At 41.9% G+C, this 16674-nt stretch overlaps 1 protein-coding gene across 1 annotated transcript in view; it reads right to left on the bottom strand.

The window, feature by feature from the left end:
- LOC100674370 (solute carrier family 5 member 4) overlaps positions 1 to 11126 on the bottom strand; it is a 58173-nt gene extending 47047 nt beyond the window's left edge. The window contains exons 1-5 of the mRNA XM_003419184.2: positions 10992 to 11126; positions 10187 to 10258; positions 8398 to 8502; positions 5962 to 6021; positions 4201 to 4305 (exon numbers count right to left, since the gene is read on the bottom strand). Coding sequence (XP_003419232.2) covers positions 4201 to 4305; positions 5962 to 6021; positions 8398 to 8502; positions 10187 to 10258; positions 10992 to 11126 — 477 coding nt within the window. The remainder of the gene's footprint in view (positions 1 to 4200; positions 4306 to 5961; positions 6022 to 8397; positions 8503 to 10186; positions 10259 to 10991) is intronic.
- Positions 11127 to 16674: the final 5548 nt, after the last annotated feature.

Below are 16674 nucleotides of genomic sequence, written 5' to 3'. Positions count from 1 at the left end.
TAATTTCCACATGCTGTTGGATCGTCTTTCTTTGGGATGAGAACAAATATGAATCTCTTCCAGTCGGTTGACCAGGTAGTTGTCTTCCAAATTTCCTGGCATAGATGAGTGAGCACTTCCAGTGCTGCATCTGTTTGTTGAATCATATCAGATGGCATTCCATTAATTCCTGGAGCCTTGTTTTTTTGCCAGTGCATTCAGTGCAGCCTGGGCCTTTTCCTTCAGTGCCATTGGTTCTTGATCATATGCTACCTTCTGAAATAGCTGAATGTTGACCAGTTCTCTTTGGTACAGTGTCTGTGTATTCCTTCCATCTTCTTTTGATGCTTCCTGTGTCATTTAATATTTTCCTCGTAGAATTCTTCAGTATTGTAACTTAAAGTTTGATGTTTTTCTTCAGTTCTTTCAGCTTGAGAAAAGCCAAGTGTGCTCTTCCCTTTTGGTTTTCTATCTCCAGGTCTTTGCACATTTCATTATAATACTTTACTTTGTCTTCTCAAGCTGCCCTTTGAAATCTTCTGTTCAATTCTTTTACTTCATCATTTCTTCCTTTTGGTTTAGCTACTCTACATTCAAAAACAACTTTCAAAGTCTCTCCTGACATCCATTTTGGTCTTTTTTTTCTTTCCTGTCTTTTTAATGACCTTTCGCTTTCTTCATGTATGATGTCCGTGACATCATTCCACAGCTCATCTGATCTTGGGTCATTAGTGTTCAATGTGCTAAATCTATTCTTGACGTGGCCTCTAAATTCAGGTGGAATATGGTCAAGGTTGTACTTTGGTTCTCGCTGACTTCTAATTTTCTTCAACTTCAACTTGCATATGAACAATTGATGGTCTGCTCCATAGCCGATCCCTGGCCATGTTCTGACTGATAATACTGAGCTTTTCCATCATCTCTTTACACAGATGTAGTCTATTTGATACCTGTGTATTCCATCTGGTGAGGTCCATGTGTATAGTCACCGTTTATATTGGTCCCTCCACGTCATTTCTGTCACCAAGGCCATATTTCCTAATGCCAATCCTTCTTCTTTGTTTCCAAGTTTTGCATTGCAATCACCAGTAATTATCAATGCATCTTGATTGCATATGTGATCAATTTCAGACTGCAGAAGTTGGTAAAAATCTTTAATTTCTTCATTTTGGGGTTAGTGTTTGGTGCGTAAATTTGAATAATTAACTGGTCTTCCTTGTAGGTGTATGGATATTATCGTATCACTGACGTCATTGCACTTCAGGATAGATCTTGAAATGTTCTTTTTGATGATGAACACAACACCGTTGCTCTTCAATTCATTATTCCCGTCATAGTAGGCCATATCATTGATTGAAAATGACCAATACCAATCCATTTCAGCTCACTAATCTTTAGGATATCAAATTTTATGAGGTCCATTTCATTTTTGATGACTTCTAATTTTCCTAGATTCATATTTCATAATTCCATGTTCTGATTACTAATGGATGTTCACACCTGTTTATCTCATTTTAAGTTGTGTCACATCAGCAAATGAAGGTCCCAAAAGCTTGACTCCATCCACATCATTAAGGTCCACTCCACTTTGAGGAGGCAGCTCTTCTCCAGTCTTATTTTGAATGCCTTCCAATCTGAGGGGTTCATTTTTCAACACTGTATCTGACAATGTTCCTCTGCTATTCATAAGGTTTTCAGTGGCCAATTTTTTCAGAAGTAGACTGCCAGGCCCTTCCTCCTAGTTTGTCTTAGTCTAGAAGTTCTGCTGAAACCTGTTCACCAAGGATAACCCTGCTGGTATTTGAAATACCAGTGGCAAAGCTTTCAGTATCACAGCAACACTCAAGCCACCACAGTACAGGAAACTGAGAGACACAGATAGCTGGTGTAGTCATGCCCAATCACATACATATTAATACACAAATTATTTTATTATGGATCCCTTCGCTCTTATATAGTACAATTAAGACATTAAATCGATGGTTTTGAAATTATATGTAAGTAGCTTATATTATCAATGATTTTTATTTCAGGATAGTTAAGGAGGCATTATAATATATTGCTCATAAAAAAGATGCATTACATTTATTAGCCAGAATTTTCTTTTGTTATTAAAGGCATTATTGGAACAATTGCCAATATTTAAATTAAGTCTATGGATCAGATAATACCTTGTATTAAGGTTAATTTCCTGATTTTAAAATTTACAATGTGGTTTTCTTAAAAAATGTCAACACTTTGGGAAATAGAAACTGAAATTCATAGGGGTAAGGGTGCAGCTTCTTGTCTTGATTTATATATATTGCTATGGGTTGGAATTGACTCGACAGCACTGGACTGGGTTTATATATATATATATATATATATAAAACTAACAAACAAAAAAAACCAAACCCACTGCGATCGAGTAGATTCCAACTCATAGCGACAGAGTAGAACTGCCCAATAGAGTTTACAAGGAGGGCCTGGTGGATTCAAACCGCTGACCTCTTGGTTAGCAGCCTTCGCACTTAACCACTGCACCACCAGGGCTTCCATATATATATATATATATAAATTCTCAGTATGTATATTATAGGAGATTGACAACCAGTGAACAAGATGATCTTTTCTAAGGCTGGGGCAGGGCAGGATTATGAAAATAATCCTAATTCCTTATAATTAATTGTTTAATAAGTAACCAGGGCAGAATCTGTTGCCGGAGTGTATAAATACACAAAAGGTCATGTCAATGATTAATTGCTGTTAATACCACTTGAAATGTCCTTGGAGGCAAGAATGGACTCCTGTCACCATATCATTCCAACCTACCTAAGATCAGCTGTCATAAGCTGCTCCCCCTCCACTCCCAGCTCCACAACATTCCGACCCTTCCCTAACCCCTCCCCACCACCAGGAACCCTCCACGCCAGGAATCTGTATCTCTCAGGGCCCTTTGGTCACTGTCACTCTGCCCTAGCACTTTGTTCATGTCCTTTAGAACCATAAAACTGTAGATGTCAGAGCCAGAAGAGAACTGGGAGATTAGCAAGTCCAACCCACTGTGGAACATGGGAGACCAAGGGCCCAACACACTGGGCACCTCTGCTTTCTTCTGCATCTCCTAACCTTTCACATTTTGTGGACTTGGCTAATGCCTCCTCCATGAAGACAACCTCCATATTCCACCCATCAAGGAACACTCTCTTTCCTGTGTATCATTAGCATATGTCTGTACTTGTCTACACATCTCTATTTCAGTTCATATTTTAGTATCTTCTCATGTATTTTTTTTTTCATATATTGTCATAAAGTGCTAATTATTTCATGTGTAAGATTCTGGCGAGCTCCCAGCACATAGGAACCTTTGTTACCCCTAACACGGAGCTCACTAGCAAACAGTAAGTGCTGAAAAAATGCTCATGCTGCATTAGGAAGGCTAATGCCATCTAATCTGAATGGTTGGTTTTTTTCCAACACTGAATCAGCTCAACAGAAAAGCAATAGTGAGGATCAGCTTCTTCTGTCACGAACATTGAGACAACTACCTGGACTATAAACTTCCAGATTATTTCATTAATCACTGATAGATGAGAAGTAAATGATTTACTCTTCCTTTGTTTTCTACATGTGCTGCTGAATCTTCACTTTTTTTTCTCTTTACTCACTGATTGTCTCCAAGGAGTGTAGCTTTTAAATGTCTTCTAAATTATTTTAACACTAATTTACAGGGGCAATCTTAGATAAAATAGAATAAGTTTAAGAAAATTCAGTGTAGAACAATGCAAAACACTTTTCTTTGGGTTCGTGTGTCAGATAGTCCAACTGAAAATAAAAATATAAACCCAAAATGATTCTGTCAAAGAGAACGAAGAGGATATTACACGGTGGAAAAGCAGGAGACCACAGAAGTCCTCCTCTTTCCCACTACTAAATAGCTGTGTTACTTGAACGAGACATTTTGTTCTTTCTGTACATCCATTTTTTCATACCCTTAATGAGAACCTGGACTTACAATCTGAAGCTTCTTACAACTTGAAAACTATTGCTCTATGAACACATGGTCTCTGAAGCTCCTGTTTTCCCACAAAGACTTGGTAGAGAGACCCAGCTTGTTAAGACACCCACATGGCTCCAGCTATAAAGGCTGTCAATAGTCTACTCCTCTAGCTCTCTTATCTTAGCACTCTACCCATCAAGGCAATCACTCAAAAACAAACAACCAGGGGGCTCTGAACTCACTGAGATTCTCAAAATCACACAGATTAAGACGGTCAGGATGGAGAGGTAGATCTGGAGTCGCTTCCCACCAAAGCGCTTCCTCAGATATTCTGGCATGGTCATCACCTGCAGAGACAGACACCAACAGGGATTCATTGCAGAGCAAAAGCACATTTGGATCATTCAACATTTACTAAGCAACTGCAGATGGTTAAGCACTGTGCATGGCACCTTGGGAATACAGAGGTGTGAAAGGAATGATCTCTTGGTAGAGCAGCAAGGTACAGGAGCTGGAGTCAAAGAATCCTGGGATCTGTTCTCAGCTCTGACATTTACTTCTTCAACAGGTTCCTGCCCATTGCTCCACCCAGCCTCCATTGCCAACATCCACACCCTGGCCCTGGTCCATGTGCTTCAGCCACATGAAACAATTTCCAGATCCCCAAATGTGTTTCACACTTTGTCATTCTGGGCCATTGCAGGCAATATATCCCCTGCTTGGGCAACTGTTTTCACCCATCTTTGACTGGTTGACCCATTCCTCAAGCCTCCACTAAGATGGTCCTTCCTCAGGGAAGCTTCCCTCAGTGCTCAGCTTGTATCAGGAATCCTTCCACTTCCCAGAATCTTCCAGAAGTCCAATTTATTTGTTCTTCCTTCCTGGTTGGGGAGATGTGGCTTCTTGTTCACAGACACATCCCTGAGGCACATGGTGGGAGCTCAAACATTTCTGAAGAGAAAGACTCCCATATGGCTAACTCCAACCAAGATGCCCCTCCTGACCCACCAGCTCAATTGCCTGATAGGTGTGTCATGCTAGTGTCTGAAGGGAACCAAGACCTCAGTCAGTTCCAAAAAGAACTCATTATTCTGCCTGTTGTATATCATATGGTCTCCTATGGGATTCCTTCCCTCCATTAACAGTGGCCTTATGTGCCAGGTACCTGAGCTTAAAGTCTTAGGATTGCTCTGGATGCTTTTCTCTCCACTGTCTTTCCCTAATCTGTCATCGAACCTGTCATCTCTACCCCAGAAACTCTTCCTCTTCCCGTTTGCTTTCCTGGAGCCTCCCAAGGCATCATATAAACTTTCTCATTATCCTTTCTTCAGCAGGTGTCCCCTCAAGTCCATTCTCCACTCAGCTGTCTGAGTGAAACTTCCTAAAACAGGAACCTGATCATAACCCTTAACTGCCTGAAAGCCCACAGTGACTGCCTGTTTCTAGGAGGTTAAAGGGCACACCTTTCAATCTCAGGTACACACAAAGATTTCACTCTCAAACCTACCTACACCTGCAGACCTCCTCCAATCCACCACTCCTTCCACATATTTAAACAATTTCTCTTGGCCTTCAACACTCCAAGTCCTTTCACGATTTTTAGTCTCTTTATATTGTTTCCTCCAATCCTCTATGATCCCACTTTTCTACCTACAGAAGTATCACTTATTCCTCAAGACTGGACTCAGGTAATTTCTAACAATCAATTTTTGAAGCACGTGTGTGGCTCAGCTTTAGTATTCCTACACTAGGCTGGGCTGACCTCTATCACAATGGTCATTGTTCAGGGCCATCACTGATTTGTCTCCTTGCTGCAGCCACAGTATACACTGGGTCTCTCTAGGGAAGGAACGGGGTTTTGGTTGTCTGTATATTTCTAGAAACAGACCAGCTGAGTGCCAAGTATCTAGACATCATGGTTGAGCAGGATGAATGAGAGAATAAATGAATCCCTGAAGTACATCTGAAAGATGGGCACAGAACACCCAGTTGAATATACTCACCCCCGCCTTGATGTATATAGGGACAAAAATCCACCCTAGGGCTGGCAACAGCAGTGCAGCCTACAGAAAGAAAGGAAAAAGAAGTAAATTTAAAGAGACGTGGCTGTAGGCCTCATCACTTCATGAACTCTGAGTCTGGGGGAAAAAAATGTTTTTTGGGTCCTGTCCCACCCTACCCAATTATGATCCCTAGACAATAACTATGGGTTCCTTTCCTGTTTCCATGATTCATAATTCATAATGTCTAGGGGCTTAGGATGTGACAAAAAATGTGTTATGAAAAATGAACAGAAGATAAAGGGACTGGACCCAGCTGGACCCCTGGAAGATTATACAGTCTTTGCCAAAATAAAATAACCTTGGAATGGTAGGAATTATAGGCAGAGTGACAAAACGATGATAACGAAAGTTGGAGATAAGATAACGTTACTAGTTCTCCCCCAAGTCTTAAAATATAAGGACAATCATATACTCTTGCATTAATATGTAATGTTTATAGAGAGGCTTCACATATATCACTCATGTTGCTCTCATGACAACTAGGTGATGCAGGTATGATAAGTACAGTCTTTCCTGTCTTATAGAGGGGGAAACTGAGACTCATTGAGATAAGGGAAGCGCAAAGTCACATGCTCTAAGAGGTGCAGCTGGAGCCTGTGCAGCCTGATAACCACACCCACTCGGACATAGGGCACGTCTGTCCATGTCTTTGGGGGCTGGGTCCATTCCAGTTCCCTGATGTTATCTAAGAAAAAAAGAGTGGCAAAAAATTCAACAAAGGGGCACAGTCATTTGTAATGACTCAAGGTCACTTCCTAAGACTGATGGTCTGCTTACACTTTTACTATGGTTCAAATTTCTTCCATACAGACATCTTCCTCTGGCTGATATGTACTCACATGCACATGCAAACACTGGAAATGATATGAGAAAGAAAAGAAAAAACTCATCCACCTCAAGAAATATTTCTGGCATGTTCACTATGTGCCCAGCCATGTGCAGGATGATGGGGCGGTATGAGTGGGAGAGATAACATGGCCTCTTGTCTTAAAGAACTAGCAGTCTAATTAAGGAGACATAACTTCTACAGTAAAATGACAATAGGATACTTGGGAACTCAATCACAAAGAGTGTAGATTTTACCTGCTATCTCTCACGCCAGTCACTCCTCACTCCACCGTCACTGACTTGGTCAGGCCCCATTTGGTTAATTCCTACTCCTTCTCCAGGTATCAGCTTCAGGAAGCTCCCTCAGCATGTACTAAGTCCCACCCCCTGTCCACAATAGATGCCCCTCCTGAAACCTGCACAACTTGTACAAGGCAAGGTCCTGGAAGCTCCATAGACACATCCAAGCTCCTTGAGGGACCATATTGCTGGGTTAAGGGTTGTGGGGACCATGGTCTAGGGGACCATCTAGCTCAACTGGCATAACATAGTTTATAAAGAAAATGTTCTACATTCCACTTTGATGAATAGCGTCTGGGATCTTAAAAGCCTGTAAGCGGCCATCTAAGATACTTCACTGGTCTCACCCCTTTGGGCGCAAGGGAGAATGATGAAAACTAAACGTACAAGGGAAAGATTAGTCCAAAGGACTAATGAACCACACCTACCATGGCCACCACCAGATTGAGTCCAGTACATCTAGATGGTGCCTGGTTACCATCACTGCTCAGCAATGAAGTTACTCCTGAAGTTCACCCTTCAGCCAAAGATTAGACAAGCCCATAAAACAAAATGAGCCTAAAGGGGCACAACAGCCCAGGGGCAAGGACTAGAAGGCAAGAGGTGACAGAAAAGCTGGTAATAGGGAACCCAAGGTCATGAAGGGAGAGTGATGACATGTTGTGGGGTGGTTAACCGATGTCATAAAGCAATGTGTGTACTAACTGTTTAATGAGAAAGTAGTTTGTCCTGTAAATCTTCATCAAAAGTACAGTTAAAACAACAACAAAAACAGTTCCTTTCCTGTGAGATCCCCCAATAGCTGCACATGCTTCTGCCCTTGTACTTCCTAAGCTGTACTGAATGTGTGTCTGTCCCTCCCACTGGAATGTAAACTCCTCAAAAGAAGGAAGCTTGGCTTTTACATTTTTTTATTCCTTGCATATTGTTCAGAGTTGGACACATGGTGCGATAGTTTAGGGAGGAGCGAGATGATTGAGAGCTAAAGTGGCTAAGAAGGTCAAGTGAAAGTGGGCTTGAGTCAGATAAAAATCACATTCATAGTGGGAGTAACTACTTGAGCTAAAGCCTGGAGGAGAGGAACGATATGTCTGGAAGGAAGGTCCCGAAAGTCAAAAAAGGGATAGACTAGAAGAGAGTAAAAATAGAAATCAAACCAAAGAGAAGTTTGTATTATACAGACTCCCAGAAAAAAATATATTGGATATGCGCTTGATTGAAAAGGAAAAAGCCTGTGATATAACTTACATTCCATTCAAATGCTGCAACAGCAATGCCTGAAGCTGCTCCCGTTCCAGCCAGTCCCACAAAGTGGCCACTGCCGATGTTACTAGCAAAAAGGGAGGCACCCATCTGGAATCCAAGAGACAGATTAGGATCAGAGTTGAAAGACTCAAATCAGAATTCTTGAAAACAGGTAAATGTTGAGATGCTTCAATTGCTACTCCTTTTTTTAGGGCAATAGGTGGCAAACTGTGGGTGTGGGATGGTTTTTACAGGTTTGAATGTTGAAACAAAGCCAAAACAAACAGTCTAGAGAGGAAGAATATTTTGAGAAATGTGAAAATTATATGAATGTCAAATTCTAGTATCCATAAATAAAGTTTTACCCTAACGCAGTCACACCTATTTGTTAATGTATTGCCAATAGTTGTTTTTGTAGTAGAATGGCAGAGTTGTATGGTTGTGATAGAGTATATGGCTCAAAAACCACAAATACTTACAATATGGCACCTTACAGAAAAATCTTGCCGATTGCTGCCTTAGGGGAACATAGGCCTATCTACCTCCAACTCTGAGTTGAGCCTGTCCTTGGTCAAGAACTTCCAGACCTCCCACCAGCCCCGCTCTTCTGATCAGCCTCAAGAACCCCAAAGCTAGTGAAGAATAGTGCTTCCCTCTGTCCTCCTGGCTCTGGGACCCTCTTCTCATCCTTTCCGTACATCAAGTCTTATGCCTCTAGATCAAGAGAGATCTCTTGAGTGGGCACAGATGAGCCCCAGTCCTGACAGACCCGAACGTGTGTGTGTGACCCCTGCAGTGTCCACTCCTCAAGTGTATGCTCTCCGTTCCCAACTTTCCAGCCCTCTGTAAAATTACCTTTTCTATTCAGACATTTGGGGCCTGGGGATGGGATTGAGGCTGTTTGTGGCTAAAGGATTGATTCAGCTCTGAATATTTTCAAAAAATAGTCCTAAATAGAAGGACAAAGAAGGTAATGTCTGATTGGACATGCCAATAAAAATCCATTTCAAGCTTTCAGTTCATCACTGGTTGTCCCCTTTAATCACTCTGGTCAGATCATTTCCCAGTATCCATATGTTTTCATACTATATGGACAATGAGTTCAGCGGATCTGTGAATGAGGCACTTACTGAGCATCCACTGTATACTCAACCAAGTGCTGACACTCTAAGTGGTTCAGAGGACTTTGTCACTCCTCTGCTGCAATGGGGGGCAGGCTGGGCAGGAGAAGGCCAGAACCCAGCAAGGAAAACACCAACTGGGCAAGAATCAAAGAAGCCTCGACATTAGCATCATCACAGGGGAACATACAATCCATTACCAACTAACTCCACTCAATACCAGGACTAAGAGTTCAGGTGAAGGCTGGAGTGAGCTGGGATGCTTCTCAGATGAAGAAGGACTTGAGCTGGGTGTTGAAAGAGGACAGTAGAGAGGGTGAGGCTAATCCAGATAAGATGGGCAGCATTAACTCAGGCTTGGGAACAAAGAAGGGACGTGCTGGCATAGTATGAAGCTGAGGCAGAAAGTTCTTGAGGAACCGGGAAAAGGAATCTGAGGGAAAGCTGAACTAGGGTCCTTAAGTGTCAGACAAGTGGCTCTCATAACTGGTGACAAACTATAACTTAACTAAAACTACAGGGAAGAGCCCTGAGGTCAGGATTTAGGAAAAGAGATGCCAGCAAGTGGGCAACCAGTGTAGCTCAGAAAGTATCATCAGCCCCCATATTTCCTTTATTCACTCTTACATACATGCAAGAAATTTAATTTCAGGAAACCCTGGCCCACTCACCGGACACCAGGTCATATCTCGACCAGCCAGGAAGAAGCCTCCAATGGTGCTCCGGTTGGTCTTCAGCATGGCCTGAGCAGAAGGGAAGACAGGTGAGGGTCAAACTGAACACGTTCACCCAGGAGCCCAGATGCTCTGGCCAGGGTGCTGACAGAGGCGACTGCTTCAGCACTTCTAAAGAGAAAAACATTTTCTGGAAGCTGTGATGTAACTGAAGTCCTGCTTAAGGACTTCAAAAAAACATAGTTACATAAAAACCTAGAGCTAGAAGGAACTTGAGAAATCCTATTCCTCAATTGCTGTCCTAAATGCTCGGGTTCTTTTAATTTACTCAAATAGTGTGAGGTACCACGAAAGCTGGGCTTGAAAGAAACTTGGCAGCCTCAACCCCATTACCAAAAAGAAAGACTGAAAGTAAATGGCCTAGGCACCCCAAAAAAAAAAAAAAATTCAACTCACTAAAAAAGTGAGCAAACAGCAAAGGAAAGTAAAATGCATGAAACAATAAAAATAAAATTCTTATTCACTCATGCTGGTCACTGGGGATGCCAAACAGCGTAAGTCTGACATTCCCAGTGCTGGCTCTCCTCATAATGATGGGGTTGTTAGGCGAATAAATTAACTCACGCAGCTCAGTATAAATCTTACTTACGTCACACACTCACAAATGACTTTGGCCAAAGACAGTGAAATTTGTGAAAGCTGTCATGTTTCCTCAGCTTTGTCACTCCACACCCCTCCCTCCATAAGACACCTTCCCCCCATGCCTGTGCCCACCCCAAAGCCCCACTGCGCTCCCACATACCCACAACCCAACCACCATCACCACCACAAAGTAGATGACAATGACAGAGATGTCAGCAGCGTTTTGGATGCGCTCTGACATCACAGGCTGCTCTGAGGCCCCAGTCGTGGTGCTGGGGCTTAATGTGCTGGCCATGGCTGCAGGTGGTTCTTCCCGCTTCCAGGGTGGCCCCTTTCTTATATTAGCTCTGGGTTAATGATCAGCTTTAGGCCTGTGGGGCGTGATATCAGAGCTGGCACCTGGCACGGGGACTTTTAAACCTGTCCTCTGAAGCTGGGCTCTGAGACCCTGGCCCTCCAGCAGTCAGTGTTGGCGTAGGCAGAGGCTGAGAATGAGGCTTGAGGGTCTAGAAATGAAGTGAGAATTGGAGGTGGAGGGGGCAGAGTCACTGTGTGAAGTGAAGGGGCCAGAAAAACAGCCAGGAAGGGACAGAGGGCAATCGTCCTTACGGATCAGATAAGATTCCTGAACCAGAAGCTATATACCTTGAAAACGAAGTTAATTATGCATTTCATGGGTTCTAAAGACCAAAAAAAAAAAAAAGGTTTTTTTTTTTTTTTTTAAAGACCGGGATAACTTGAAATGGGCTTCACACGACACATTAGGACTGTGGTAACCTGTGCAAAGAGTTGTTGGTGGCTAGATCAGAGGTTTTGACCTGAAAGCATGACTCGGGGCCCATGACCCCAGGGCCACAGCCAGAAGTTCAAGGTTAATCCCTGACAGTCTTGATTTGCACTGGTGGCCAATCTGAATGGTCTAGTTGCTGACCATTTGTCCTTTGAGAATGCCAAGGGATCCAGAGTCATTCAGGAGACATCATCCCCCTCCTGAGGGTGAACCAGAACCAGACATATCAGGAACTAAGTGCTGGGAGTCCTCAAAAAGCCCACCGGGAAGAGTAGAAACTCCTGTGGCAGGGAAGACAGTCTTGTCATCCATTTCATCAGGGAGAACCACCTAGTTCCAAAATAAAGAGTACAGACTCCAGTGCTGTTTCTCTAGAGCACAGTCCTTAACTTCCCTAAACTTTACACCACTTTCAGCTGTAAAGTGGGAATACTAATTCACTCCCACATGAATGGAAACTACTGACCCTAATCTTTATGAGTCAATGACCACCAGTCAGGACATCTAAGAAATTAAGGGCTGTGATCATGTGATCTCAAAGGAGAGGGATATGAGGTTAATTCTTACAATGTTTCAGTAGAGTGCTGCTGCTTTGAGGTGAAGGATGCCCCAGGATAGACTTTTATTCCCACTTTGAGACAGAATCAAATTTTAAGACTATCGGTGAAGAGCATCACCAGGAAGAAGCTGGACTCAGACAATTACATTCCAATTGGGTTCCATCTTAAGAGCCATGGTGTAGCTTTTGTAAACCACACCAAGAAAGCAAGAATTCAAACAGGAGGAACAAAATGCTAACAAAGGGCCAGATTTAGGTGGAAGTAGAGTAAGTAATTATGAAATGAATGACCCCATCCTGCACTGATTCAAAAAAAAAACATTTCTGAGTGCCTAAGTCATTGCAGGCTCAGTAAAACCCGTAATGAATAATTCCAAAACAGGGAAATTCGTAATTGTTGTTGTTGGGTGTCATCAAGTTGGCTCTGACCCATAGTGACCCTACGAACCACAGAATGAAACACTGCCTGATCCTGTGCCATCCTTAAAATCGTTGTTATGCTTGAGCCCATTGTTGCAATCACTGTGTCAATCCGTCTCATTGAGGGTCTTCCTTTTTTCCGCTGACCCTGTACTTTACCAAGCATGATGTACTTCTCCAGGGACTGATTCCTCCTGACAATATGTCCAAAGTATGTAAGACGCTGTCTCGCCACCGTTGCTTCTAAGGAGTGTGCTGGTTGTACTTCTTCCAAGACAGATTGGTTTGTTTTTTGGCAGTCCATGGTATATTCAGTATTCTTCACCAACACCACAATTCAAAGGCATCAATTCTTCTTCGGCCTTCCTTATTCATTGTCCAGCTTTCACAAGCATATGAAGCAATTGAAAATACCACAGCTTGGGTCAGGCACACCTTAGTCATCAAGGTGACATCTTTGCTTTTCAACTCTTTAAGAGGTCCTTTGCAGCAGATTTACCCAATGCAATGTGTCTTTTAATTTCGTGACTACTGCTTCCATTGATGTTGATTGTGGATCCAAGTAAAATGAAATCCTTGACAACTTCAATCTTTTCTCCATTTATCATGATGTTGCTTATCGGTCCAGTTGTGAGGATTTTTGTTTTCTTTAAGATGGGGTGTAATCCATACTGAAGGCTGTGGTCTTTGGTCTTCATCAGTAAGTGCTTCAAGTGCTCTTCACTTTCAGCAAGCAAGGTTGTGTCATCTGCATAAACACAGGTTGTTAATGAGTCTTCCTCCAATCCTGATGCCCTGTTCTTCTTCATATAGTCCAGCTTCTCAGATTATTTGCTCAGCATACAGATTGAATAGGTGTGGTGAAAGAATACAACCCTGACGTACACCTTTCCTGACTAAACCACTCAAAACAACAAAAAAACTATATCCCCTTATTCTGTCTGAACAATTGCCTCTTGATCTATGTACATGTTCCTCACGAGCATGATTAAGTGCTCTGGAATTCCATTCTTCACAATGTTATCGATAATTTTTTATGATCCACACAGTCAAATGCCTTAGCATAGTCAGTAAACATCTTTATGGTATTCTCTGCTTTCAGCCAGGATCCATCTGACATCAGCAATGACAACCCTGGTTTCACATCATCTTCTGAACCCGGCCTGAATTTCTGGCAGTTCCCTGTTGATATACTGCTACAGCTGCTTTTGAATGATTTTCAGCAAAATTTGCTTGCCTGTGATATTAAAGATATTGTTCAATAATTTCTGCATTCGGTTGGATCATCTTTCTTGGGAAGGGGCATAAATATGGATCTCTTCCAGTCAGATGGCCAGGTAGCTGTCTTCCAAATTTATTTTTATTTTTATTGTGCTTTAAGTGAAAGTTTACAAATCAAGTCAGTCTCTCATACAAAAATTTATTTACACCTTGCTATTTTTTTATGTACTCCTAATTGCTCTCCCCCTAATGAGACAGCACAGTCCTTCCATCCATTCTCTCTTTTCATGTCCGTTCGGCCAGCTTCTGACCCTCTCTGCCCTCTCATCTGCCCTCCAGACAGGAGAAGCCAAAATAGTCTCGTGTGTCTACTTGATCCGAGAAGCTCACTCTTCACAAGTATCATTTTCTATCTCATTGTCCAGTCCAAACCCTGTCTGAAGAGTTGGCTTTGGGAATGGTTCCTGTCTTGGGTTAACAGAAGGTCTGGGGACCATGACCACCTGGGTCCTTCTACTCTCAGTCTTTTTACCAGAATTTGGGGTCTGCGTCCCACTGCTCTCTTGCTCCCTCAGGGGTTCTCTGTTGTGTTCCCTGTCAGGGCAGTCATCGGTTGTAGCCAGGCACCATCTAATTCTTCTGGTCTCAGGTTGATGTAGTCTCTGGTTTATGTGGCCCTTTCTGTCTCTTGGGCTCATACTTACCTTGTGTTTTTGGTGGTCTTCATTCTCCTTTGCTCCAGGTGAGTTGAGACCAATTGATGCATTTTAGACGGCCGCTTGCTAGCATTTAAGACCACAGACCCCACCACCAAAGTGGAATGCAGAGTGTTATCTTAATAGAGTTTATTATGCCAATTGACTTAGATGTCCCCAGAAACCATGGTCTCCAAACCCCTGCCCCTGCTTCACTGGCTTTCGAAGCATTCAGTTTACTCAGGAAACTTCTTTGCTTTTGGTTTAGTCCAGTTGTGCTGACCTCTCCTGTACTGTGTGTTGTCCTTCCCTTCATCTAAAATAGTTCTTATCTACTATCTAATTAGTGAATATCCTTCTGCCACCCTTCCACCCCTTCTCATAACCACCAAAGAATATTTTCTTCTCTGTTTAAACTGTTTCTCGAGTTCTTATAATAGTGGTCTTAAACAATATTTATCCTTTTGCAACTGACTAATTTCACTCAGCATAGTGCCTTCCAGATTCCTCCATGTTATGAAACGTTTCACGGATTCATCACTGTTCTTTGTCAATGTGTAGTATTCCATTCTGTGAATATACCGTAATTTATTTATCCATTCATCTGTTGATGGGCACCTTGGTTGCTTCCATCTTTTTACTATTGTAAACAGTGCTGCAATGAACATGGGTTTGCATGTATCTGTTCGTGTAGAGGCTCTTATTTCTCTAGGATTTATTCCAAGGAGTGGGATTGCTGGATCCTATGGTAGTTCTATACGGAGCTTTTTAAGGAAGCGCCAAATCAATTTCCAAAGTGGCTGTAACATTTTACATTCCCACCAGCAGTGTATAAGTGTTCCAGTCTCTCCACAACCTCGCTAATATTTATTATTTTGTGTTTTTTGGACTAAAGCCAGCCTCACTGGAGTGAGATGGAATCTCATTGTAGTTTTTATTTGCATTTCTCTAATGGCTAATGATAGTATTTCCTCATGTATCTGCTCACCACCCAAAAGTTTCTTTAGTGAAGTGCCTGTTCATATCTTTTGCCCATTTTTTAATTGGGTTATATGTCTTTTTGTAGTTGAGTTTTTGCAGTGCTATGTAGATTTTAGAGATCAGGAGCTGATTGGAAATGTCATAGCCAAAAATTTTCTCCCAGTCTGTAGGCAATCTTTTTACTCTTCTGGTGAAGTCTTTGGATGAGCATAGGTGTTTGATTTTTAGGAGCTCCCAGTTATCAAGTTTCTCTTCTGTATTTTTTATTGTTAGTAATGTTTTATATACTGTTTATGCCAAGTATTATGACTCCTAGCATTGTCCCTATTTTTTCTTCCATGATATTTATCTTTTTAGATTTTATATTTAGGCCTTTGATCCATTTTGAGCTCGTTTTTGTGCATGGTGTAAGGTATGGGTCTTGTTTCCTGTTTTTGCAGATGGATATCCAGCTACATCAGCACCATTTGCTAAACAGATTGCCTTTTCCACATTTAACAGACATTGGGCCTTTGTCAAATATCAGCCGCTCATATGTGGATGGATTTATGCCTGCATTCTCAATTCTGTTCCATTGGTATGTATCTATTGTTGTACCAGTGCCGGGCTGTTTTGACTGCTGTGGCAGTATAATATGTTCTAAGCTCAGGTAGAGTGAGACCTCCCACTTTGTTCTTCTCTTTCAGTAATGCTTTGCTTACCCGGGGCCTCTTTCCTCTCCATATGAAGTTGGTGATTTGTTTCTCCATCTCATTAAAAAAAATGCCGTTGGAATTTGGATCATAATTGTATTGCATCTATAGATTGCTTTGGGTAGAATAGGCACTTTTACAACGTTAAGTCTTCCTATCTGTGAGCAAGGTATGTTTTTCCACTTTTGTAGGCCTTTTTTGGTTTCTTGCAGTAGTGTTTTGTAGCTTTCTTTGTATAAGTCTTTTACATCTCAGATAAGATTTATTCCTAAGTATTTTATCTTCTTGGGGGCTACTGTAAATGGTATTGATTTAGTGATTTCCTCTTCGACATTCTTTTTGTTGGTATAGAGGACTCCAACTGATTTTTGTATGTTTATCTTGTATCCTGATATCTTGCTGGACTCTTCTATTAGTTTCAGTAGGTTTCTTAAGGATTCTTTAGGGTTATCTGTGTATAAGATCATGTCATCTGCAAATAGAGA

The sequence above is a fragment of the Loxodonta africana genome, chromosome 19 (assembly GCF_030014295.1).
Source record: "Loxodonta africana isolate mLoxAfr1 chromosome 19, mLoxAfr1.hap2, whole genome shotgun sequence".
Lineage (NCBI taxonomy): Eukaryota > Metazoa > Chordata > Mammalia > Proboscidea > Elephantidae > Loxodonta > Loxodonta africana.
This window is presented reverse-complemented; position numbering and strand designations above follow the sequence as displayed.